At 45.2% G+C, this 24,583-nt stretch overlaps 1 protein-coding gene across 1 annotated transcript; it reads right to left on the reverse strand.

Moving 5' to 3' along the window:
• tut4 (terminal uridylyl transferase 4) lies at positions 1-24,500 on the reverse strand. Its single transcript, XM_062555615.1, has 30 exons — positions 24,372-24,500; positions 22,617-23,174; positions 21,952-22,088; positions 21,477-21,593; positions 20,990-21,167; positions 18,806-18,894; positions 18,445-18,496; positions 17,342-17,411; positions 16,906-17,032; positions 16,489-16,608; positions 15,539-15,715; positions 15,003-15,177; positions 13,978-14,594; positions 12,841-12,991; positions 12,537-12,623; positions 11,007-11,110; positions 10,774-10,831; positions 10,554-10,657; positions 10,252-10,341; positions 9,755-9,868; positions 9,021-9,098; positions 8,420-8,597; positions 7,890-7,937; positions 7,694-7,776; positions 7,365-7,480; positions 6,782-6,930; positions 5,960-6,063; positions 2,752-3,448; positions 1,564-1,734; positions 1-136 (listed from the first exon to the last, which is right to left on the reverse strand). The coding sequence occupies exons 2-30, from the start codon at positions 23,092-23,094 to the stop codon at positions 54-56; spliced, it is 4,752 nt and encodes a 1,583-aa protein (XP_062411599.1). The 5' UTR covers positions 23,095-23,174; positions 24,372-24,500; the 3' UTR covers positions 1-53.
• Between the last annotated feature and the right edge of the window lie 83 nt (positions 24,501-24,583).

A 24,583-nucleotide genomic window follows, 5' to 3' on the forward strand; every position in this document is an offset into this window, starting at 1 on the left:
CTTGGGGCAGTATTTCTCTAATTAAAAAAGAAACAAAAACAAGTCAGTCAGCTTCATTTCTTCTGCTGGATGAAGTTGAGATTGTGATGCCTCCCATGTTGAAGCAGGTGAACATGTTGATTGGCCACAACAGGACCTGAAAACAAACCAAAACAGAACAGAACATCAGCTTTAACATTCAAATATCAAGACACTGCAAGTAAGCTTTACAACAGTAAGGTCTGGTCAAACTATTTATTTATCTTTGGAGGCAAAAGATTAATCAATGTCAGGGGCCTTTTTTAAGTGACTGCTAGCAAAATACTTTTTCCTAATTTAATACCGTGATGACCGAGACCCAAACATCAGTCTGCGAGCTTAAGGTTATCCCACACATACATCACACAACTTTAATATATACCCAAGACCCTTGGCTCATTATCTGACTTACCTTGGTTCATAACCTGAATTTTGCCAACTATTTAAATTAGGTCCCAAGTGTGCTTATGTACTGCACAACAAGAAATAACTGTAAATACCGAACAGCTGCTTAAAATGGGACCATTTGTGTGCTTAAAGGGATAATCCGGAGTGAAATGCACTTTAGATCAATTTTTCGGACTATTGGGAGTACATACGTTGAGTTGACACCAAAATCATGTCATTCGGATGTATTTTGAGAAAGTTCGAGTTCACCGTTTTTAGCCAAAACTCGTTAGCCTGTAAGTGAACGGGGCAGGTCCTTTCGCCACTACAAAATGCTATTTTTATACCTCTTCTACTGTTCCAAACAACACTACACTTACGTGGTAGTGAGTAGAGGGTCCCTAAAGCCAAACCGAAGTATCCCCACGTCTTTATGTGGTCGGATAGAGAGTCCAGAATGAATTTAATCGAGTCAGTACCTTCCGGAAATGTCGCTGCGGCAGCTGCGCAACGCTTCCACAACACTTTACTAACATTTCCGGAAAGGTACTGACTCGATTAAATTCATTCTGGACTCTCTATCCGACCACATAAAGACGTGGGGATACTTCGGTTTGGCTTTAGGGACCCTCTACTCACTACCACGTAAGTGTAGTGTTGTGTGGAACAGTAGAAGAGGTATAAAAATAGCGTTTTGTAGTGGCGAAAGGACCTGCCCCGGTCACTTACAGGCTAACGAGTTTTGGCTAAAAACGGTGAACTCGAACTTTCTCAAAATACATCCGAATGACATGATTTTGGTGTCAACTCAACGTATGTACTCCCAATAGTCCGAAAAATTGATCTACAGTGCATTTCACTCCGGATTATCCCTTTAATAACTCTCATCTCTGCAGAGCTCTGGTTTCAACTAGAAGAGAATGGTGTCAAGATTGTGGATTTAGACCACTAGGACTCATGTATACGGACACAATATGTAAACAATCTTTAGTTATAGTCACATCAAATAAATTGCTCTCCTGTACGAATATAAGTTTCTCTCTAGCACTTTGTATGCAAATGTATAGTACTTTGGTCACACTGCTGTTGTAAATGTACTCTATAAATAAACTGACATTGACGAGGTGACCGCGTGAATAACAATAGGATGGGACTCACCCTGGGAGAGGAAGGCCTTGCCGGGCTGAAAGCCCCCATTGCCCTGCGACAGGAAGTTCTGGGGCATGCGGTATTGCCAGGAGGGCGAGTGCGTGTAGTGGGGCGCATTGCCATGCTCCCACGTGCGCGAGCCCTGGCTCACGTTACCAAACTGACCAGGATAGCCTGCATCTGCGGAGGTGGAGAGACAGCGAGTGGGTTAGTGCAACTCAAAGACCATGACTAAAACAAACAACAAACAAACAAACAAAGCATAATAAAATTACACAGAAGTGTTTTATTGTCTTATTGCTTAAGCTGAAATACTATTCAAATGAGTTGGAGCACGATCAGACAGAGCGCTGTTGTTACAGTGAGAGGTTAGCCAGATCACCAGACCAAGCTCAATCTTTTGAGACCCAACATTAGTCTGGGGAGTCTGCGCTGCGCTGTACTTCTACTGTACAAGAGGCGTGATCAACGGCTATATTCAAATGATGGTGTGATCGGTACCGTTAAAGGACTATCCAAGAGTACTAACGATCCGGGTGTGCCTGGTGGATAAGCCAGTTTGTGATTGGCTCTAGCAAAAGTGCAATGGAAGCAGGAAGAGACAAATAAAAGGGCTCCAGTCTGAGCTGCAGGGCTAAAGCCAATCGAGGGCAGATTGGGCTGGGTAACTTTTCCTGGTGTTTTGTATTGGCAGTCTAGTGAGAGGTAACTTTTCCTGGTGTTTTGTATTGGCAGGAAGCGTTCTGCATGCTGCTGAAGTGCACTAGGTGCCTCGCTGTTGGTTTGGCCTGCTGGGCTTTGCGCACACACACAATGTCCCAAATTGAAATAGGCGGCCAATGCCATTCACACCCTCTGCCCCCTGATCACACCCTTGGTGTGCCTTTTCTTCATCTAACACCAAGTTCCAAGTGTCACCACATCCCATGTGACACTTACCTGACACGTATGCACATACACACACACGCACACCTTATGATACAGAGCCTAACATAAGTAGCAGGATACTCGAAAATACTGAACAGAGAAGAACATGTATTAGCACAAAATGCGTTAGATCACTTATTCTACAACTGATATTAGAAAAAAAGTAATTAAATAACTAAAATTACTAAAAAAACGAAATCCAACTATACACACACACAAATACAAAAACACACACACACACACACACACCCGTGCACACCCAGTGCGTACCTGTCTTGCCCAATGTGCCGTTGCCCACCAGTGCCCCCGGGTTGAGGTGGTTGTGCCAGGGGAGCCCTTCTCGCCCCGAGCCGCTCATGCCCAGCGGCCGGCCAGCCGGTTGAGCGAAGATGATGCTGGGGTCGTTCAGGTTCATCGGGGAGGGATTGCCCGAGGAGCTGCCACCACCACCACCAACACCAACACCACCAACACCACCACCTCCTCCACCTCCACCTCCAGCTAGCCCACTAGCAGCACCAGGGTTGGCGGGCCGCAGGGGGAACTTGAGGCCCGGCGGGGAGGGGCTGGACCCGCTGGGGGAGCCCTGGATCACAGGCCCGTGGATGGGCCAGGAGGTGGAGGTCATGGACACCGCTGGATGGTGGCCCGCCTGGGCCTGTGCTTGGGCCTGAGCCTGTGCCTGGGCTTGGGCCTGCTGCACCTGCTGAGAGTGCTGCTGCTGCAGGAGCCCCAGGGCCTGCAGGCCCACGTGGTAGGAGCCGGGGTGGGAGTGGGGGAAGCCGGGGGGGAAGAGGGGGAGCTGCGGGAGCTGCACCTGGGGGCCGTGGGGGGGCTGCTTCGCTGCGGCGGGGCCCATGGGGCCTTTGCTCTGCGCGGACTGCGGGGAGCCGGCGGCCTGCGAGGAGGCCTGGTTGAACTGGGACGTGGGCTGGGGGGAGTATGGAGGTGTCTGGCGTGGGTCAGACTAGGCGGGGAGGAGGAGGAAGAGAAAGAGAGAGAGAGAGAGAGAGAGAGAGAGACAGGGTTAGAGAGCGAGCCAATGCATAAGCAGATATAAAAACATAACTATTCTAAAAACATGATTATGAATATGACCTTGGAATATAATGGTTCTCTGAAGAACACAAGGTGCTAACCACTAGGAAGTCATCTCTGCATGACATCATTGATCTGAACAAATTTGTATTCTCACTTTTTGGCGAATTTTTCGTGGGCCTTTAACGAAAGAGGGCACACCACACTAAACTATTCATTTTTAAGACATCCTTAGTCACCACCCCTTTCAGACAAAATCCACCAACCCTTTCATTCTGAGAAATAATTGTATTTGAATTGTCAGTTTTATTGTCCGGTCCTTGTCTAACAGTCTGATAGTATTAGTCACAGGTGCTGGGACTGGGAGCGCATGGCCAGCGCATGGCCCTGTGCAATCTGAGTAGTTCATTGCTTGCAGTGAGAAATCCAGTGCCATCCTCAGTTCTGTGAGCTCGGCTGAGGTCACCAAGACATCCTGGCAGTGGAGGATCACAGGAGAACCACAGTGTGTGTGTGGCCTGGCAAGATTGCCCCACATGTATGACTCCTCTGCCAGGAAAGCTGTGACATGGCTTGGCTTTGTTGGCAGTCTGGCCCTTTCAGTGGTGGTTGATGGGGCCCTGTGGGATGAGGTAGGCAGCTAGCGTCTCCTCGACGTGGCGCAGGGAGGAGTAAACTCAGCCTCGCCTCACAGAGTGACAAGAATTCTGATTAACTCTGCACTCGTGCCCACCCCGAGTATGGGTGGTCCCAGGGGATTGTCGGATTTCCAGGGCGAAATCGGAGTAGACTGGCAATGGACTGTCATGCTTGGCAGGGTGAGGCCCAGAAAAGCAGCCATCCATTCTCGTCTCAGTCACCAGCGGTGGAGCAGGCCACAGAAGGCAGGGAATTGCGGTGGCACTGTGGGAGCGCAAATCCTGGAGCTGTCGTCGGCACTGAAGGGGGGGGGGGACTGCTATATATCCCCCCTTCCTGTTTGCTTCGAGCAGCAGCAGCAGCAGCACACTGCCTCAGCACCAATGGTGCCAATGAGTTGGGGGTGGGGGGGGTGGGGGGGGGGCCGAGCTGCCAGGTGTAGATTTGCAGAGCAGGGGGCCATAATGCAATGCCTGGAGCTTCATCGCACCACAGTGGCTGCTGAAGATATGAGAGCAGAGAGCTGCCTGGGCGTGTTCAGGGCACGGGCACATAACACATCAATAATGCCCAACGCTGCGGGGATAGTGCGCCAGCATGATGGAGGGCAGTGGCAGTGGCAGTGGCAGGACTCTTCTAGTATGATCTGATTTTCGGATTGGTTTTGTCGCCTTGAAACAGGGTGTGCTATTTGAGTCATGGAGGCTTAACAGGCATATCTTGCCTCCGAGCCTTGTGAGGGGACTTGCAGTCCAGTGTTTCTGTGGAGCTTCAGCTCACAGGCAGGTTGGAGGCTTTGTTCTTCGCTGGCTTGAGATGTTCGAGATCGATAAAGAATGAAAAGAGGAATAGCTTATCGCGGTGCGCCCTTATATTGTGCAAGGTTCAAGGAAAATTCCCCAAAACAAGTGATTGGAGATTGGTTAAGATAGATGATGTCATGCAGGGATGACTTCCCATTGGCTAAGGTCGACTGGAAGAGAACTAATCTTAAAAGGGGATATCTGAAGTTGCACATGTCAGAAGATGCTTCTAGACTTAATTACATTGCATGTAAATGCAATGTACTGTTATCCCTGTTCTTTTTATTATCGGGATAATTATTCTTCCTCCGACCAAAATCAACGATTTATAACGCTAAAACCACTTAACCGTTTGACGTCATTCAAGCACTCCTACAAAGATCTTGTAACGGAGATTTGACGATTGTATTTTTGACATTTGTGAACTTCATACTTTTTGAGATATTTACGATAAAAGAGTTTAAAATGTCCATAGAGTTTACATTGAGACCCTTTGGCGGCAAAGATTAATTGTTACGTCAGTGCTCAGCTGTCAGTAATCAAGGATCTTTGATCCATGCCACCGCTGCGCCCGCTAAACCTGAATGTTATTATGTCTACTCATTAAGCTGTATACCAGGACGTTATCGTCGTCTCCTGTTACTGGATTTGTTTATATCGTTACAGTAGGCCTAACCTGTTTGCTCTCGGTAACGTTATCAACAGCTAAAGACAATCTGACCTAACGTCAACGTGACTTTCCAAGTAATTTCAGTGGAATTGTAAGTGGGTTATTGTTATTTATCTATTCTTCTGTGTACAATGTTTTACACAGTCAGCAACCTTTTTGCATTTACATGCAATGGTAATTCCTTCCATGGAATTACATTTTCTAGTTCTAACTAGGAATCTATTACAGAAACAAAATAAGGTAATAACTGTCCTCAGTGATCAGTGTTGAGCCCTGTTGAGACCCTTAAACAGACATGGCAAGTGAGAAATAGACGAGTTCATCTTACACATTCCGAGGGCTGCCTGGTGCGGGCCACCCTGTCCTGGGCCATGGCACTCTGAGGGATGGGGATGGACTGGGAGCTCACCATGGAGCGAACCATATGAGGGACTGGGGACAGAGGAGGAAGGAAGAGACAAGCGTCAACATGACAACAACATGCTTGCACTGCCCTCTGCTGGTTTCAGGGCTCTACAACAAAATTGAAAAGGCATTACCAGAGACTTTCTAATGAGCACTCAAAGGACCATCCATAAAAAAATTAGTTAGGGAGTTAGTTTGAAATGGAATGTAATGTCTGCAACTGATAAATTGCTCCCGTTTTCATTAAACGGGAGCAATTTATGTTAGTGTTGCAGACATTTCATTCCTTTCCTAGCTACTCTCCATTTGTCCTGCACCTGCAAGGTGGGATGTGCACACAGCTACTTTTTTTGAGTTAGTTTGTAATGTCAACATGGCAGTTGTCTACACATGTCCCTTCCTGTAATGTAAGTAACCAACCGCATTGGTATCCTTCATAGCATTATTTCAGAGTTTTTTTGTTGGGGGGGGGGCAAGGGTATTTATATCGTTCAATTAAAATTCAAACACAGATTCGCCTTATGTCATTTTTATATCCTATGACTTCTCTTATGTATGTCCCCCCATTCACTTGAATACTCCGCTATGCTTAACACATTGGAGACTTGTTTTCTTCTTTTGCAAAGTTAGCGTCATGAAAGAGAGAGAGCTGCATAACGTGGTAATTAAGTGTGTCTAAGAGCGTGGTTGGTGTATGTTCACAGTACGAGTAAGAGAGCTGCGTGATGATTGGTCGAGCGGTCACCTGGTCCAGCCGAGGCCCTCTGGCGGAGGTGTCGGTTCTCGGGGCAGTCGCGCCGCACGTGGCCCATGTCGCCGCACAGGAAGCAGCGGCGCTCACGAGGCTCGTCGTCCTTCACCTCCTCGTCCTTCTCGTTCTCCTTCTTCTTCATTCTGACCAGAGGAAGAGGAACAGGCATACACACACATTAAAACACAAACACACACACACACACACACACACACAAACAAATAAACACTTTTTAAAAAGGGATCCTCATCTGCAAATGACTCAAAGCTAAATCAACAATGAAAGACAAAACCCCAAAGCACTCAACACAATAAGGGTAACTGAAGTCCAAAGGTGCCTCTCATGCAGCGTTTATACGTCCTCCCTCGCTCCTCGGGCCTCGATCCTCCCTGATCTACATAAAGAATGATGGGGCGGCAACAAGGGATAGTCTATCCCTTCTTCTATCTTTCTTTATGTAGATCAGTGAGGATCGAGGCCTGAGGAGCGAGGGAGGACGTATAAACGCTACATGAGCGGCACCCCAAATGTTTTGATGCTGAGTTAAGACAGGTTACGGTCGGTAGTGATGACTGACCTGCGTCTTTTCGGACAGTCCTTCATGTAGTGTCCAATCTTGCCACAGATGCGGCAGCAGCGGTCGTTGGGAGCCAGCTCTCCATCCGTTAGCACCTTAGAGTCAAAGAAGTAATCCTGCGGAGAGAGGGAGATGGTTGGTTAGATTCTAGCCTCAGATGGACATGACTTATTCAAGCATACAGCTCAGACAGTCAATGGGTAAAATCCAACTTCAAGAATACGAGGGAACGCAAACTGTTTTGAAAGTTGTGATTTTGTGTAAACAATAAACATGCATGAAACAATGTCTGAGTATGTCAGATTGGGAGTTTGTGAGTGTGTGCCTACCGGTTCGAGGCCAGGCTGGGGATAGAAGGGGGTGCCAAAAAGCTTTCTGCCATTTATGAAGGCCTTCATGATGAAGTTGGTCACTGAGGAAGAGGACGGTGACAGAAGAAGCATTAGGGCCAGCCACAAATGGACGGACCACATTTCTGACAAAATGTAGCGTTAAAGATGCCATGGACTTCCGTTTGATACTTACTTTTGCGAGAGACCCCTGCACCGAGGTTGTGATTCAAGTCAAAGGGATCTGTGGGGATCAGAGATTTCACATAGTCACTACTTGACCATTTCCAAAAGTATGTCTCTCTCATACTCAGTCAAGACTAATATGCAACAATAGGGGGTCACAGTTAAAGGCAATCACTTTCCTTGTTCTTAGCTTTATGGTTATTGTATTTAGAAGACACTTTTGTCCAAAGCGACATACAAATAACAACACCACAATAGTTACATTTAACAGCAAACAATTTAACTGGCCGGTCGCCACAACAGACGCCCATCAGAAGACTGCAGTGGGCTTTACTAACTTATCTCCAACTGATAATGACTGCTGGCTGAATGTGCTCAACAAAAACCCCCATCCATCCTCTCCTGCCACTTTCATTTCTTGAATTTCCCCTTGGGGATCAATAAAGTATCTATCTATCTATCTATCTATCATTTCTCGTCTGTCTATAACGCAACCACTAGCCAGTGAAGGGAAGTCTCGGGTTAGGTTAGGTCGCCCACCTTCGATGGCGATGCATTTGGAGGTCCACTGCTTCTCGAAGGTGGTGAGGCGGCTGTGCTGGCGGATGCTGATGACGTGCTCCTTGAAGTCGAACTCCTCGGTGTAGAAGCGCAGCAGGCCCAGCCACAGCTCGCCCACCGACTCACGGTTCTGCTGCAGCTCTGGCATGCGCCGCCTCTGCACCACCACAACAACAACAACAACATCAACAACAACATCAACAACAACATCAACAACAACATCAACAACAACATCATCAACAACAACAACATCAACAACAACAACATCAACAACAACATCAATAACAAAGCAATGAGAGTGCCCGCGATAGTACAGCATTACTTCCATCACAACTCACAAAGGTTGTTGATTGAGTTTAGGTTTTGGTGCCATTCATATTGTAATGTCAAACATTGAAATCTCTCAAATAAAATCATTTTTAGATGTGTTCAGAGGGATACCATGTGGAAGAGAGAGGGTATGTGGGGGTGGGGAGGGATTTTTCACACCATCGCACAGAAGCATTGTATGAGTGATAAGCCTGTGTTGTATGAAAGGTCTCAATAAAAATAAAATGTGTGGGCAGGAAACAGATCATACCATTTCATCAAGGTCATCAAAGAAGTACGCATTCCAACCATCGACCATCCTCTGAGGAATCTCTGTCCCGTCATATATCTGAAAAAGAATTGAAAGTCATGAGGGTTTGAGTGATTCTTTGTGACAGACTGGATGAGAGAGGTACACAGGTTGGGCTGTGCTGGGTTATAACACAGGTGCGCTGGGCTAGGCTGTGCTGGGTTATAACACAGGTGCGCTGCGCTGGGCTGGGCTGTGCTGTGCTGGGTTATAACACAGATGCGCTGGGCTAGGCTGTGCTGGGTTATAACACAGGTGCGCTGCGCTGGGCTGGGCTGTGCTGTGCTGGGTTATAACACAGATGCGCTGGGCTAGGCTGTGCTGGGTTATAACACAGGTGCGCTGGGGTGCATTGGGTTATAACACAGGTGCGCTGCGCTGGGCTGGGCTGTGCTGTGCTGGGTTATAACAGGTGTGCTGGGCTAGGCTGTGCTGGGTTATAACAGAGGTGCGCTGGGCTGGGCTGTGCTGTGCTGGGTTATAACACAGGTGCGCTGGGCTAGGCTGTGCTGGGTTATAACAGAGGTGCGCTGGGCTGGGCTGTGCTGTGCTGGGTTATAACACAGGTGCGCTGGGCTAGGCTGTGCTGGGTTATAACAGAGGTGCGCTGGGCTAGGCTGTGCTGGGTTAAACAGAGGTGTGCTGGGCTGGGCTGTGCTGGGCTGTGCTGGGCTGTGCTGGGTTTAGGCTCTTACCTCCTGGAGGACGGGGATGACCGGTGGCTGCCTCTGCTGCAGGAAGTACAGCACCATCAGGATGTACGCGTAGGACGAGAGACTGCCCCGTGACGCATCACCGATGTCACAACGCTGAAGGACACAGAAGACGGACATGTCATTATTAGGGTCATCCAGGACTTCAAGAAAATCAAACACATACAGGGTATTCTACTCAATCAGTACACAAAAACCCATACAGGGTATTCTACTCAATCAGTACATTTACATTTAGTCATATAGCAGATGTTTCTTCACCAAATCAACTTACATACAGTATGCCAATTATATTACAAGGGCCATAAGGGTTAAGTGAAGCCACAACTTTTCAAGGTACTGCATGCAAGGCCAGCTCCTCAACAACTACGCTACCACCACCACCCATTCATATTTGTTGGAGCTACACCAAGAACAAACAAGGCAAGGCCAGGCCATTCCAGGAGTAGTATTCTGAGGATTAATGCAGAGATGCAAACCTTGGCAAACACTTTCATTGTGTATCCCAGAAATTGCACACGAGGGTCAATGGCAGCATAAGTGGCCAACATTCTGGTGTTATGCTGGGCCTGTGGAACAGATGGCAGAGAATGTGATCACATTCACTCTACATGAAACTTCAGATCAGTTGACGTTTTCACTAAAAATGTATAAACAACTATTTCCTTTTTTAGAAGTGTATATACTGAGGTGCATACATTTCTGACATTGTTTATATCTGAAACCTATACAACAGAACGAGAGAATATCATAACATGACCACAACTGTATTGTATCTTACCAGGGTATTATAAAGGCTGATGTCTCCTTCCAGGAGACTCTGACGATGTTCAAATTTCACAATAGGCACTTTAGCGGTCGTTATAGGCAGGATGTTCCGCAGACCTAAAAAGGACACATTCAGTGGGGGAGGGGGCTCTTGTGAAACAGCTCACTTTAAGATTGTTCAGGAGTGAATGGTGTATTGCTGAAGAAAGACAGAGGGGCGTCAAGATACTTACCTGTGTGTTTTTTGAGTACCTTTGCAAGCCCCTCAATGATTTCCTTACAGTTCAGTTTCTGGATGGTGAGCAGATATATAAATCATGTACATGGTTATCGAACTAACAAAACACTGTAGTACACTTTTTGTACAAACTAAAATAGACACACACTAGTGTGTGTGAGAGAGTGTGAGTGAGAGAGAGTGTAAGATAAGAGGCAATTGGCATGAACATGGATGGTAGCCACATACCTCTGCTGTGTCATGACCTTCCAGTGTCATGCAGATGTCCAGGTCACTGTCACGGAAGCCAAAACCATTCTTGGAAGAGCCAAAAAGGCAGAGCTGGGCCTTATCTGGAAATGGACAGACTTGCTTGTTATCACACTGATCTGGGACAGTGCTTTATAGACATTAAATCAACAGGGTGGCAAAGCAGGTTGACACAGCACAGTTAATCTAACACTCCAGGTCAGTGCTAGGGGTGTCACGATACCAAAATATCAGTAGTCGGTGCCAATACCAGTAAAATTACACGATTCTCGATGCCAAATTCGATACTATCGTTAAAAAAAAGGATTTTCTAAAATCCCATGTACTTTAATGAATTTCTTTACTGAAATATTTGCATAATACTGAAATATAATTTCTATAACATATAGAGCATAACAGAATACAGTATCCAATTGCGAGCATATCACATAGGCTTACACATAATTAAATCACTTTTCTAATGGATTGTATAAAAACCAACAACTTGCATCGCCTTTTTATCGCTCTGCTTTCATATAATGTGAATGATTTTTTTTTACAAGATGTAAAGTCTTTATTTGAAACACACACATTCTGTAACTATTTATACATTCTATATGAAATGTCTAATCTTCATTAGCAGCAAACTTTATGCAGATTATAGCCTACTATTCATATTACAACTCCACCTCTTAAATTCAGCTGTCTGGTTGAAGCCACAACATTTTGTAAACAAAGTAGCAGGCTAAGCTTATCTTACTCTAGGGTTGGACTGTTCAGTTTCCCCACATGTGTTTAAGTTTCAAGGTAAGCTACTTTTTCTCCTTGGGACAGAACCTTTTAAGTCTTGGAGTTGAAAAACATTGGTATTGAGATGGTCAGTCAACTTGAATGCAAGAGTTTTAATGTCTGCAGCATAGACTAGCTAATGATGCTAATCGGATTTTAAACAGCAATTTAGCTAGTCGTCTTCTGTGCGTCATTGCGTTCACGATTGTGAATGTTTTATTTGGATTAAATGTGTGCGGCGTCAGGTGCATCAGCACGACCACGCTTCCAGGAATGATCTGGTTGGTTTTCATGGAGACAGACGCTGTGTGCACGGAGGGGAGAGTTTGTGTGTGTGTGCATATGTGTGTGCATGAGAGACAGACGCGTGAGTGACAGAGAGGGAGAGCAGGGAAAGGAAATTCAGCTTAACGAATGTTGCGTGTTTTTCAATACCGTTAAAAAATGGATAAATAAATAAAATAAAAAGTAACGAAACAATATGTGGCGGCCGGTGCTGAATCTGTGGCGCATCGCCACAAATTAGTCTAGCCTATGTGTGGGAAACACTGTAGCCTATTGCCCCCATCAGTTCCGGAAGAGTCGCAGCACCGATGCTTATGCTGGCGTCGGTGCTTACGGTGCTTAAAAAAAATAGGCATCGCCGGTGTTTTTTCATTTTAGAATCGAGAGGTATCGCAAGTATCGGTTCTCGTGACATCCCTAGTCAGTGCAGTGATAAAGAGTGTCTTCAGCACCTACCATTATACTCCTTGCGTATGAACCTCTCCAGACTACCCAGAATCTGCTCCCTCTTCTGCTGTTCCAGTGGGGTTGGGGACAACTCATCTGCATAAATAAACACATGTACACAATATGCTGACTGAGTCAATATCACAGTCAGCTAAAGCCACAATTTGAGGAATAACAAAGGTATTTTCAGGGAAAAGGGGCATTCTAATATGGGAAAGCATAGGTCCAGTCCACAATGGATGAATGTATCTAGGAGATAGAGTGGTGTGTGTGTGTGTGTGTGTGTGTGTGTGTGTGTGTGTGTGCCTCTTACGGTAGCAGAGCCGGCAGAGGCCATCAAGGATCTCGCGAAAGCGGTCGCCCATGGGGGGCAGTGGCATCAGCTCAATCTTCTTAAAGTCCTCAGGACACTCATCCTTCAGGTGCCCGTCCCTCTTGCAGATGCTGCAGACCACGGTGGGGGGCTGTACAGAAGAGAGGAAAGGGATAGGAATACCAGTCTTTAAGAATAATCAAACACATAAAAACTGCATCAACAAGTTTCCCTAGTCTGAATTCACCTTGGAGGACCGATTGCGGTAACAACGTGAATGTACCATGTTGACAATGAAGATTACTCCTGCACTGTATTTTAATTATTAAGAGGTATTGTTGCCATGTGAAGAGACTGCTTTTGTGATGCCGTTGCCAATAACACTAAACTTGAAATTCTATGTCAGTGCAATTCTATAGAATGCTCACTAATTATTTGACACAATGGGTGCGTTTACATTTGGTTTGAAAGTGCGTCTTGTGCAATCAGATTATAAGTGGATAACCAAGCCACATTGGGTCTGGCCGACTGCTGCCTATCTTGCTGTCTTCAACTGTCTAATGAGTCACTTGCTGTAGTATCAAGGTACCATCCGACCCTTGTTTCGGATGGACTAACAAGATAGAAACACCAAACGCAGTCTTCCTTTTATCTACCTATGTTGTCCGCTGACTTCATAATTCCATAGAATGCTGGTCGCTGAAGACAGCATGAAGGATATATAATGCCTTCAAAACTCTGCAAAATGAAGGTGCAAAAGGCAGAATTGTATACAAATATCTAATTGGGACACGCTTCTTGCTACCGCACCATGCTTTCTTAAAAGGATTTTTTTCTGTTTCGCTCAGACCCATTGCCATTTGCAAATGTATTCAGGGTGTAAAGCCACAGACAATGCAGATCGCTTGTGTTCGGATTTTGTAAATGCCTGCGTCACATCCATTAGAACTTGGATGTATGTCTGTAGTTGTTTACACTTGTATTTAGCCCTGTCCACTTGTGATGATGATCACCCAAGTCACATTTTAAAGCCAAATGTTACAAGGGCCAGTGTATGAATTACGTCAATGTCAAGCCTTACTTTTAGAGCATTTAAGGCACTTTTCTGATGAAAACAGAACATTAAAACAACATTACCTTTCCTCCAGTGAAAATCATCTTGTCGAACACATACTGCAGGTCCTCTGGGGCAATTTCCTCCTGCTCCTCTTCCTCCTCTTCCTCATCCACGTCCTCCTCCTCCTCCTCGTCGCTGTCCAGCAGGCCGTTTTGAGGGGAGGGGGAGCCGTGGTCCGAGGGGGGCTCCCGGCCCTCCCGCCTCACGTTCGCCGCCTTTTTCTCCCTCTTGCGCAAAAGCAAGTCCGCGAGTCCGGCCCTCAGGCCTTCCTCATCCTCGTCTTCCTCGTCCACATCGTCGTCGTCTTCTTCCTCCCTTCTGCACTTCCTCTCTATACCGTCCTGCTCTTCCTCGTCGCCTCCGACCTTGTGACCCTCCTGACCAGTGGTCCGGTGGCGCCTGGCTTCGGCGCTCTTTCCCCGCTTGCCCTCCCGGTCGCCCTCCTCGGAGGCCTCCCTGTCGGGGTCGAGGCGGCGCATGGCCCTCTTGCGGGCCGCCCGCCTCTGGCCCTGCTCGCCGTTGCGACTCTGGGGGCAGGCGAAGTAGCGGTAGGCGCCGCGGAAACGCTCCTGGATGTACTCAAACACCATCTGGCTGTTGAGGCTGCGTGCCACGTTCCTCTTCAGGGCAAAAGGGTCTAGGGGAGAGAATAGGGTTAAACATTAAACATCTATATATAAATCACATCTATAGACTGATGTATGTTCAAAAGGACAAAAGATGAAGTATCTCTGGACCACATTGGTCATCAATTTCTTCTGCAATATGAATGACCTTTTTGATTATGAAGAGCTATGTACTGTATGTGGCGATGGCTCACGAAGCAGAGGAGCTTTCAAAGTGTCCTTGAGCAAGACCCTTAACCCAGTTACACTGTAAAGCGCTTTGAGTGCTTAGTGGAGTGGAGAAGTGCTATAGAAATGCAGCTTATTTACCATCTCCACTATGAAACTACCATTACTCGACGGTATGGAGTGTTCAATGGACAGTGTGTGTGTGTGTGTGTGTGTGTGTGTGTGTGTATGTACATGGCGAGGGCTCTCACCCTCGATGGCGAGGCGTCGGCGGGGCCAGTTCTTGACGTCGCGGGGCAGCAGCTCGCGCAGGCGGATGCTGATGATGTGCTCCTCCAGGGCGAACTCCAGCGTGTAGAAGCGCAGCAGCTCCAGCCACAGCTGACCCAAGGACACGCCCTTCCCAAGGTCAAGCGCCAAACGGGTCTGTAAGGAGAGCCAACAGCACACAGTCAGTCACACTGTACATAGTACACACACACACACACACACACACACACACACACACACATTTCTTTGTGTAGCGGACGAGAGAGAGAGAGAGAGAGAGAGAGAGAGAGAGAGAGAGAGAGAGAGAGAGAGAGAGAGAGAGAGAGAGAGATAGAGATAGAGATAGAGATAGAGATAGAGATAGAGATTTCTTAACTGTCTAGAGTCTGTTCAAGTAAGATTAGAGATAAGCGTCTGTTAGACTCTTAACAAGTGCATTGGTTCTTGCTTCTCCTCTCCACAGCTCTGGGGGTTGCCATGGTGTTGCCATGGTGTTGCCATGGTGTTGCCAACTCACCAGGCCTTCTACGGCGTCGCTCTTCCTGCGTGGCGGGAGCTTCTGCTCGGGTTTGCCCTTGTTCTCGCCGCGGCCCTCGCCACTGCTGGGGGGCCGGAGCTCCCAGCCCACAAAGATGTCCAGCTTCACGCCCGTCAGGTGGTACTCGTCCACCCGCTTCACGTCAAAGCCCTCGATCTGAACACAGTCGACACGAGAGAGCACATCAGTGTCACTAAGGACACACACACACGCACACGGAGAAAAGAAACTGAAGGCTCTATAAACACATGCAAAAAAAACATGCATTGGCTATGCTTTACCAGTCCACTGTGAATGTATCTTGTAGTTAGTTTTGTTCGGAAAGAACATGAGTAAAGAGGCTACTAAAAGGTTTACTGGGAGTCAAAACTGCAAAGAGTATAACGGCAAGAAACTTGTTGGCTGACTAAAGAAATTAGGTAACGAGATATGCTATTTTTTTTAAGAGCAGAAGTATGTCCCATGGCAACAATCAGTGAGGCTAAAATACGTACATTCTGAGAGACAAGGATTTTGAAGAGGATTTTGTGGTTGTTTAATCTGTGTCTTTCTACATAATATCTAGAAGAGAATGGCTTCTAATAATAATTCACCCTCAAAAGACACACTGTTCAATTTCAAGTTTCTTTTTATTATTTAATAGAACTTTTAATTAGAGCTGTACACTTTAATATTAATTTCAATGAGACTGCTCTGAATTGCTTTGATTACTTATTTCTTTTAATAAAGTGTTTTTTTTCTATGTTTTTTCCCCCTAAATATCAATCGGTCATAATTGAATGTCCTAATTTCAACATAATTTAATTTTCACTGTTTTGAATTGCTTTTCAGCAGCAGCCTCTCTAAAGGTTTTTCCGAGCGGCACACTTTAATAATATGAGCAGGCGCCGCGTGTCTGAAGCGGATCGGTCATCAGCACATGTACCCACCCAGTTGCCCAGATAGACGGGCAGGATGGGCTCCCGGCGCTGCTGCAGGAAGAAGATGACCATGAGCGACAGGGAGTAGGACGGGATGCCACCCTCCGCCTGGCAGTCAATGTGGCACAGCTGGAGACAGAAACACACACACACACACCAAATGTCAGGAAGCGAAAACAACAATGTGCCTTGTAGATTATTTCTCTCCTTGAGTCCAGCTGGGAAGGAAAGGAATGAAGTAAACAGTCAAAACCCAAACACACATCTTGTGCTTTACTGGCTCTGAGAGGGTGGGTTTAAAAGACACCAGGGCCCACTCAAAGTCAGTCGTTGAAGAGAACTCGGTTGAAGTTCTTGTGCAACTGTGGATCAGAATAAACAGCTAACGCTGCTGGGAGGGGAGGGGAGGGGAAGTGAGGCGCTTACTTTGGCCCAGTAGCGGAATGCCAGGGTCAGGGGCACCAGCCTGGGTTCCAGCCTCGCCAGCGCCGCCAGGTGGTTGGTGGTGAGGCACGCAACATCATTACCTGCGCTGACTTTACACATAAGCTCACTGCACAGAGAAAGAAAGAGAGAAAAAACAAACGAAAGAGAGAGAGAAAGAAAGAGAGAGAGAACATTAGATACAACTGTGCAAACGTTCAGTAGACATTCCAAAGAGGCTTTCACAGAGAGTAGTTTGCAGTGAGGAACACAAACACGGCAAGAACGCCACTGAGGAATAATAAGAGGGACATGGCAACACTCTCACATGAAATCACGCAAGACTTTCCTGGAAGCACTACACATAGGAAATTACGCCGCGCTCTGGCGACGGGTCAGGCGCTCGCCGTGAGACAGCAGGCAAGGAAGTTCCACTAACCTGCTGGCGTCCTTGCAGTACACCACGGGAACTTTGGCGTGGAAGTCAGACTCCACTTCGACATACTGAGCTGCAGGCAAACACAGGGAGTTTAAAGTAGCTTAAGCCAGCCAAGTGAAACAAAGGTTAAAGGGATAATCCGGAGTGAAATGCACTTTAGATCAATTTTTCGGACTATTGGGAGTACATACGTTGAGTTGACACCAAAATCATGTCATTCGGATGTATTTTGAGAAAGTTCGAGTTCACTGTTTTTAGCCAAAACTCGTTAGCCTGTAAGTGACCGGGGCAGGTCCTTTCGCCACTACAAAACGCTATTTTTATACCTCTTCTACTGTTCCAAACAACACTACACTTACGTGGTAGTGAGTAGAGGGCCCCTAAAGCCAAACCGAAGTATCCCCACGTCTTTATGTGGTCGGATAGAGAGTCCAGAATGAATTTAATCGAGTCAGTACCTTCCGGAAATGTCGCGGCGGCAGCAGCGCAACGCTTCCACAACACTTTACTAACATTTCCGGAAAGGTACTGACTCGATTAAATTCATTCTGGACTCTCTATCCGACCACATAAAGACGTGGGGATACTTCGGTTTGGCTTTAGGGACCCTCTACTCACTACCACGTAAGTGTAGTGTTGTTTGAAACAGTAGAAGAGGTATAAAAATAGCGTTTTGTAGTGGCGAAAGGACCTGCCCCGGTCACTTACAGGCTAACGAGTTTTGGCTAAAAACGGTGAACTCAAACTTTCTCAAAATACATCCGAATGACATGATTTTGGTGTCAACTCAACGCATGTACTCCCAATAGTCCGAAAAATTGATCTAAAGTGCATTTCACTCCGGATTATCCCTTTAATTAAAAAATATTAAATGAAAAAACCCCGCACTTTCTCTTCCTAAGCAGTCCTAACCTCAGTGATACAAGAAACTAATTACATTTAAATTCCAAAGACGGCTCATTCGTTAGTGCGTCTCGTCAGCCGAGGAATAATGCTACATAATATCTATGCAAATGAAAATTTGTAACAAAAAGGCAGGTCCTGACATGCCCTCGTTTACTACACAACAAAGACAGGACAAGGTAACGTGGAGCTTTACTTACAGCTGTTCTTAATGATTTCCAGCACTTTTATGAGCACTTCTGGTTGAGTCATCTGTGGACCACAGAGGACATTAGTGAGCACTAATTCAACAGGATAGAGCAGGCTGACAGGCTGTTATCACACTGTTGTACATTTTCTTAGTAAAGACGTGCTATATAATTCTGAAAGGCTTGTGGAAACCTAGATATATCAATGCAAGTGGAGTGCTGAATAAAAGCTAAAAGTGCATGTGAATCCAGGTTAACTTGGCTGATTCCACCTTGTGCTTATTCATGACTACATTTCCCTGTCAAACGTAAGAATACTGCACTTATAGCTAACATTGTGTGTGGGGGTGGGGGTGGGGGGGTAATGACTTACACTGGATGGATAGGTGACATCAATGTTGACATCACTGGTTTTAAAGGCGAAACGTGTCAGACATGAACCATACAGGCGGAGATTGCATTCTATAGGAGGGGAAAGTCAAAACAAGCAGAAAATAATAATAAATACATTAATAAACAAACAAACAAACAAACTTCAGCCAGCAGCAAAATTAGTCTACGCTGAGACATCAACATTTACCTCTCCACTTTACCTTAACAAAAACCTAAAAACTATGAAATGGCTTAGTGCTAACATTTTATGATCCATTTACAATTAATGAATAGATACAAGGTAGTGAATAAACACAGTCAAATACTCCTCTTGAATTTGGGTCATTCCACCTCAATTCAACGGATTTTAGAGAAAATTTCTGCTTGACCATCTCAGATTTGCTTCAAACTTTTACCATCTAAAGAGTAACCATTTAAACTAACTTAGCCAAAATATTAGATCGGTATACCTAATACATCCAGAGAAAAACATTTTTGAACATGGTACCCCCCTTCTGATTTTTGGCACATTGGCGCCCTCATCTAAATCTGCAGCAAAGTTCAGATGTCATTATCTCAAAAAGTGTTCAAGCTAAAGACTTCAAATTTTCTGTGAATAATGATTGCTACCTATAGATTCCACATATTCATTCCTAAGTCGTATGTGTTGACACTGACTGTGTTTCAATCTTGTGAAATCAGAAGAAAAATTGCAGATTTCTATCACACCCCCACATTGGGTGCCCCATTACACAATTTGTAAACAAAATGTTTGGCAAATGGTTATGTCTCTCTACAGGAGTGTTTAAGCTGTCTTTGAAAAAGTAATGAAGAGGTGTCTATATTGCTTTTTTGTTGGAAGTATTGTAACACAAAACTGAAAAACAATCAATTTGGATAATATTGTATCTCCCCATTACAGAGGTATGACAAACTATACCAATGAATTGAACACATCTCCAGAAAGAGTATGGAATGGGCTTTCAGACTGTGAAATTTCAAGATGGTATTATGGCTATGGTCATTGAAATGTTATTTTTGAAATATTGGTCTACTATAACAACACATTGCTGATATCCATGAACAGTGACATCTAGTGGCATTAAATAGTGACAGCAGCAATTTATTTCGGAAATACAGGAAATATTTTATTAGTTCATCACTCAGCAAGTAAATGAAAATATATATGTTTAACAGTATGAGACATAAACATCTGATACTTAGGAATAAGACAAGGATTATGAAATCATTAAATAATAGCACAAAAAAGCAACGCTAATTGTTGTAATAGACCAATATTTTAAAAAATGTTTTTTAATAACTGCAGCCATAATACCATTTTGAAATTTCACGGTCTGAAAGCCCATTCCATACTCTTTCTGGAGATGTGTTCAATTCATTGGTATAGCGTGTCATACCTCTGTAATGGGGAGATCCAATATCATCCAAATTGATTATTTTTCAGTTTTGTGTTACAATACTTCCAACAAAAAAGCAATATAGACACCTCTTAATTACTTTTTCAAAGACAGCTTAAACACTTCTGTAGAGAGATATAACCATTTGTCAAACATTTTGTTTACAAATTGTGTAATGGAGCACCCAATGTGGGGGTTGAAAAAAAATCTGCCATTTTTCTTCTGATTTCACAAGATTGAAACACGGTCAGTATCAATACATACGGCCTACGAATGAATATGTGGAATCTATAGGTAGCAATCATTATTCCCAGAAAATTTGAAGTCTTTAGCTTGAACACTTTTTGAGATAATGACATCTGAACGTTGCTGCAGATTTAGATGAGGGCGCCAATGTGCCAAAAATCAGAAGGGGGGTACCATGTTCAAAAACGTTTTTCTCTGGATGTATTAGGTATACCAATCTAATATTTTGGCTAAGTCAGTTTAAATGGTTACTCTTCAGGTGGTAAAATTTTGAAGGAAATCTGAGATGGTCAAGCAGAAGGCATTTGTTGAATTGAGGTGGAATGACCCATTTCCCCTTGGGGATCAATAAAGTATTTATCTATCTATCTATCTATCTATCTATCTATCTATCTATCTATATGATAATGTAATATAATGCAGATGCAGGTTGCATTCTGAGCCCTTCCTTTTCAAGACAACTAATAAATGGCTGATTGTGAGTTGCCTCCACAGAGAGTTCCCAGACTATATGTTTTAACCTGGGAGTTGCTCCTTGATGACAGCCTCCATCCTGGTGACCATGGCCTGGCGCTCCTGAAGGTCCTCCTCAGAGATGCCGTGCAGCCGGGCGGCCTCCTGCACGGCCGTGTCCACAGCCTTCAGCTGGGCGGGGGAGGGGGGCGGCAAAGCCCGTAGCTCATTCTCCTCCTGTTTCTCCTGCACACACACACACACACACACACACACACACACAATATCAGGCCCAAAGTTAGAGCTAACCCTGAAGCCAAATGAAACAAATTAACAATGGAATCTAATAGACAAATAACAACCAATTTAATATTTTCAATACAGCAGGTTTCCATAACAATGTGCAAGATGTGTTAGGTGTCCATAACAATGTTCCCCTTGGGGATCAATAAAGTATCTATCTATCCATCTATCTATCTATCTACGACATCTGTGCAGAACAAAGGAAATCAGAGCCTTGACTGTGAATGCGGCTATAGCTACAACTGGACTCACCATGATGTTTTTCTTGTGGCGCTTCTCTTTGATGTGTTTATGGGCGCCCTGGATGTTCTCCACATGGACTGAGCAGAGCTTGCATAGGTACTGGAAGTTGGGGTACTCCGGGGACTGCTGTAGAAGAACACAGGAACATCAGAGAAACCAATGGCACATAAGGAACCGAGCACACACCCACTGACATGCAAATGGCGATCGTTCACAGCTCCACCCAAGCAGAAACCTGCAGTGGCACCTACAAACAAGCGACTTGTTGATTTACTCAGAAACTTGGGCCACTCACATTACACTACTGAAAACTGCATAATGGCCCCCCCTTCCCCCCCCTTAGAATACCAGTGAGAGACAGTGAGTAAACATGACTAGTGATCAGAGATGTTATACTTAGACAAATAAAAAACATTTATAGTAGTCATCATGCCATATTTGAAGAACGTCTAGGCTCCATCTTGGTGGCGTGTCCATGCCTAACCTTGACCAGGCGATGGATGTAGTCTCGGCGCAGCCTCTCCTCGGCCTGCTTCAGCCCCAGCTGCTGCTCAGAGGTCAGGCTGCCCTCGTCCACCTCAGCCCGGCTTCCCAGTGCACACAGAGCCAAGATACGCTCATCTGAAGGTCACAAAACAACAGCTTATGCTTAGACACACATCATTAGACAGACACTAATGGTCTCCCTGAATCAGAGCATACGAAGACTGATTAAAAGTTCAGCATAACTTCCACCAATGGGCCATCAATGTGTTACATGCCACAAAAGAAGCAAACAAGGTGAATCAGAACACAGTAAACAAAGCGAGTTCTGAAACAGCTGCAGGTTTACTCTAGCAATAATGTCCTGAGGGAAAAGAATGTAGCAGATGCAAAAAAAAAAAAATCATGCTACTACAGACTTTTAACCATTTACTCTGTAGCAAGCTGTGACAAATTGAAGTTAATCAGACTTTGTTGTCTACCAGAATACATGCAAATAAATGTACACATTCTTGTTTGGAAAACACAGCAATACAATACAATTTATGAGCTGCATGAAACAATGCAGACTGCAAAACTTACTTTTAAGTGTCAGCTAGCAGACAAAATAAAGCAAAACAAGCTAATATTGGACTACAGAAACCAAACAGCCAACCAGTGACCTACCTGGTAGATCTAACATCATAGAATGCTTGGCCTGCAATGTCCTCTCCTCATGTGAGGCAGAACTGGCTGCTCCGGGTCCTTCAGCACCTTTGAGATTTCGGTTCCAGCCCGGGGCCCTGCGGTCATGGGCAGGCTGCCTAGCATCTGTCTGCTGCTGCTGCTGCTGCTGTTGCTGCTGACACCCTCCCTTTCCTTTCCCCCTCTCCCCCGAGCTGGTCCTACCGGTCAGCCTGCGAGGCTTGCCTCTCCCCTGGTCCTGTGGGCTACCAGCTGCCATCCGGCCAGTGCCATGAGTGCCCTGGCTGTCTCTGTGATCATCTCGTGCCCTGGAGACATTGTCCTTAGTGCGGCCGGGGCCTTTGGTGGGATCCCTCAGCAACTGTGTGTCTTTAAGAGTCTTGGATGCTGGAGCTTTCGCCCCTCTGGCCTCCCCACGTGAAGGCTTGACAGACTTTAATGGGCTTTTGGATTCTTCCATCATGCAAGTGTCTGTGTCTGAAGAAATTAACTGTTCTGTATTGTGGAACGCCAGCAGGCTGAGGACAGGAGAGATTGAACCTGGAAAGAGAGAGACTTGGAGCATACAATTTCTTTCTCACCATCAACAAGGGACAGACAAGGTACCAATATGTGTGTGTTAACTTTGTCTATAGTAGTGTGTATATTTCATTATATTAAGGGTGCTCAATAATTAGATGCAGAAACACGTACACTTGATAATATACTTGGAATAGCTGCTTTGCTAATGCTATCGAGACGCGTCAACGTGACTTGCAATGTATTTATTGTACAGTATGGGTCGTTGATCAATATACTATGCAATACACAAGTGCTTTGCATATGGAACAAAATATGTACATGGGAACTGTAGCATCTGTACACCCTAATCAAAGTTATCTGTAAAGTATCCACACACTTGACCGCAACTCCGGCTAATTTCGAATGGCATCAGTTATGTTGATGTAACTTCATGGAAGGTAGGCCATTCAGGAATCGCCCTATCGTTATTCGTGTAGGCTTAAACCATTTCAGAAGCTGAACACAATGCGATACCATCATCTTAAACAAATAACCGTTATGGCCAGGGTCCGAGTTAATGTGATTGTTTCGCAGAGAAATGGTATGTTATGGCTAGCTCTTAACTTAAGAACGGACATGTATCATTGGACATGTAGCGTTAGCCATAACGCTAACCTTAGCTAGTTAGCTGTTTACGAAGCTTTAGCTGCCAGGCATGACCTCAGTCACGTATAAAGCACAAACAAAAGATGCAAATATTGGACATCATCATAACTTGTTTGGATGCCTGATAACACGAAACAATATCTCCAGCCAATTAAAAATCGTTCTTACTAGCTTAGTTCACGCTATGGTGGCAGAATATCATGCTACTATTGCTAACGTTAATATCCATAGAGATCATTTATTGCTCCAACGAAAATGTATGATGCGACTCTTCATCATATTATATGCGTGATCTATGTTCCCTTTTATGTGGTATAATTTCCAAGGATTTTTCAACCCGCACTCAGACTGACAAGCTTGCATAACCAATTGCTCCATTGCTTCACGGGTTTGCTTGCAGTTAGTGAGCGTAGCACTTAGCTTAGCCTGTCTTGTTTGTTAGTTAGCCTGCTATCTGCTGCTTAGCCTAAGATGGCTAGGCACCCAACTTGTTCATTTCCTTATTCCCAAACTAAACGTAAAGCACATTCTAGCTAGTTATACGGGATGTTAATATAGATTCTGTCTTACGTTCATGTAAGCTGTATTTCTGTTCAAACAACAGCTACATGCTGTCCATCTTCCCAGAATGTTTTTTTGTTTTTCATGTCCACGGCCCAGATCAAAACAGCAACTATAGCCGCCATGTTAATTCTCGACGAAAGGCATTGTGGGTATTGACTACAGCTTGTTTATAGCAAGTCTTGTCTGCATTGAGTTATAGCTCCAGTTTTAGCCTGTGG

The sequence above is a fragment of the Sardina pilchardus genome, chromosome 15, assembly GCF_963854185.1.
Source record: "Sardina pilchardus chromosome 15, fSarPil1.1, whole genome shotgun sequence".
Taxonomy (NCBI): domain Eukaryota; kingdom Metazoa; phylum Chordata; class Actinopteri; order Clupeiformes; family Clupeidae; genus Sardina; species Sardina pilchardus.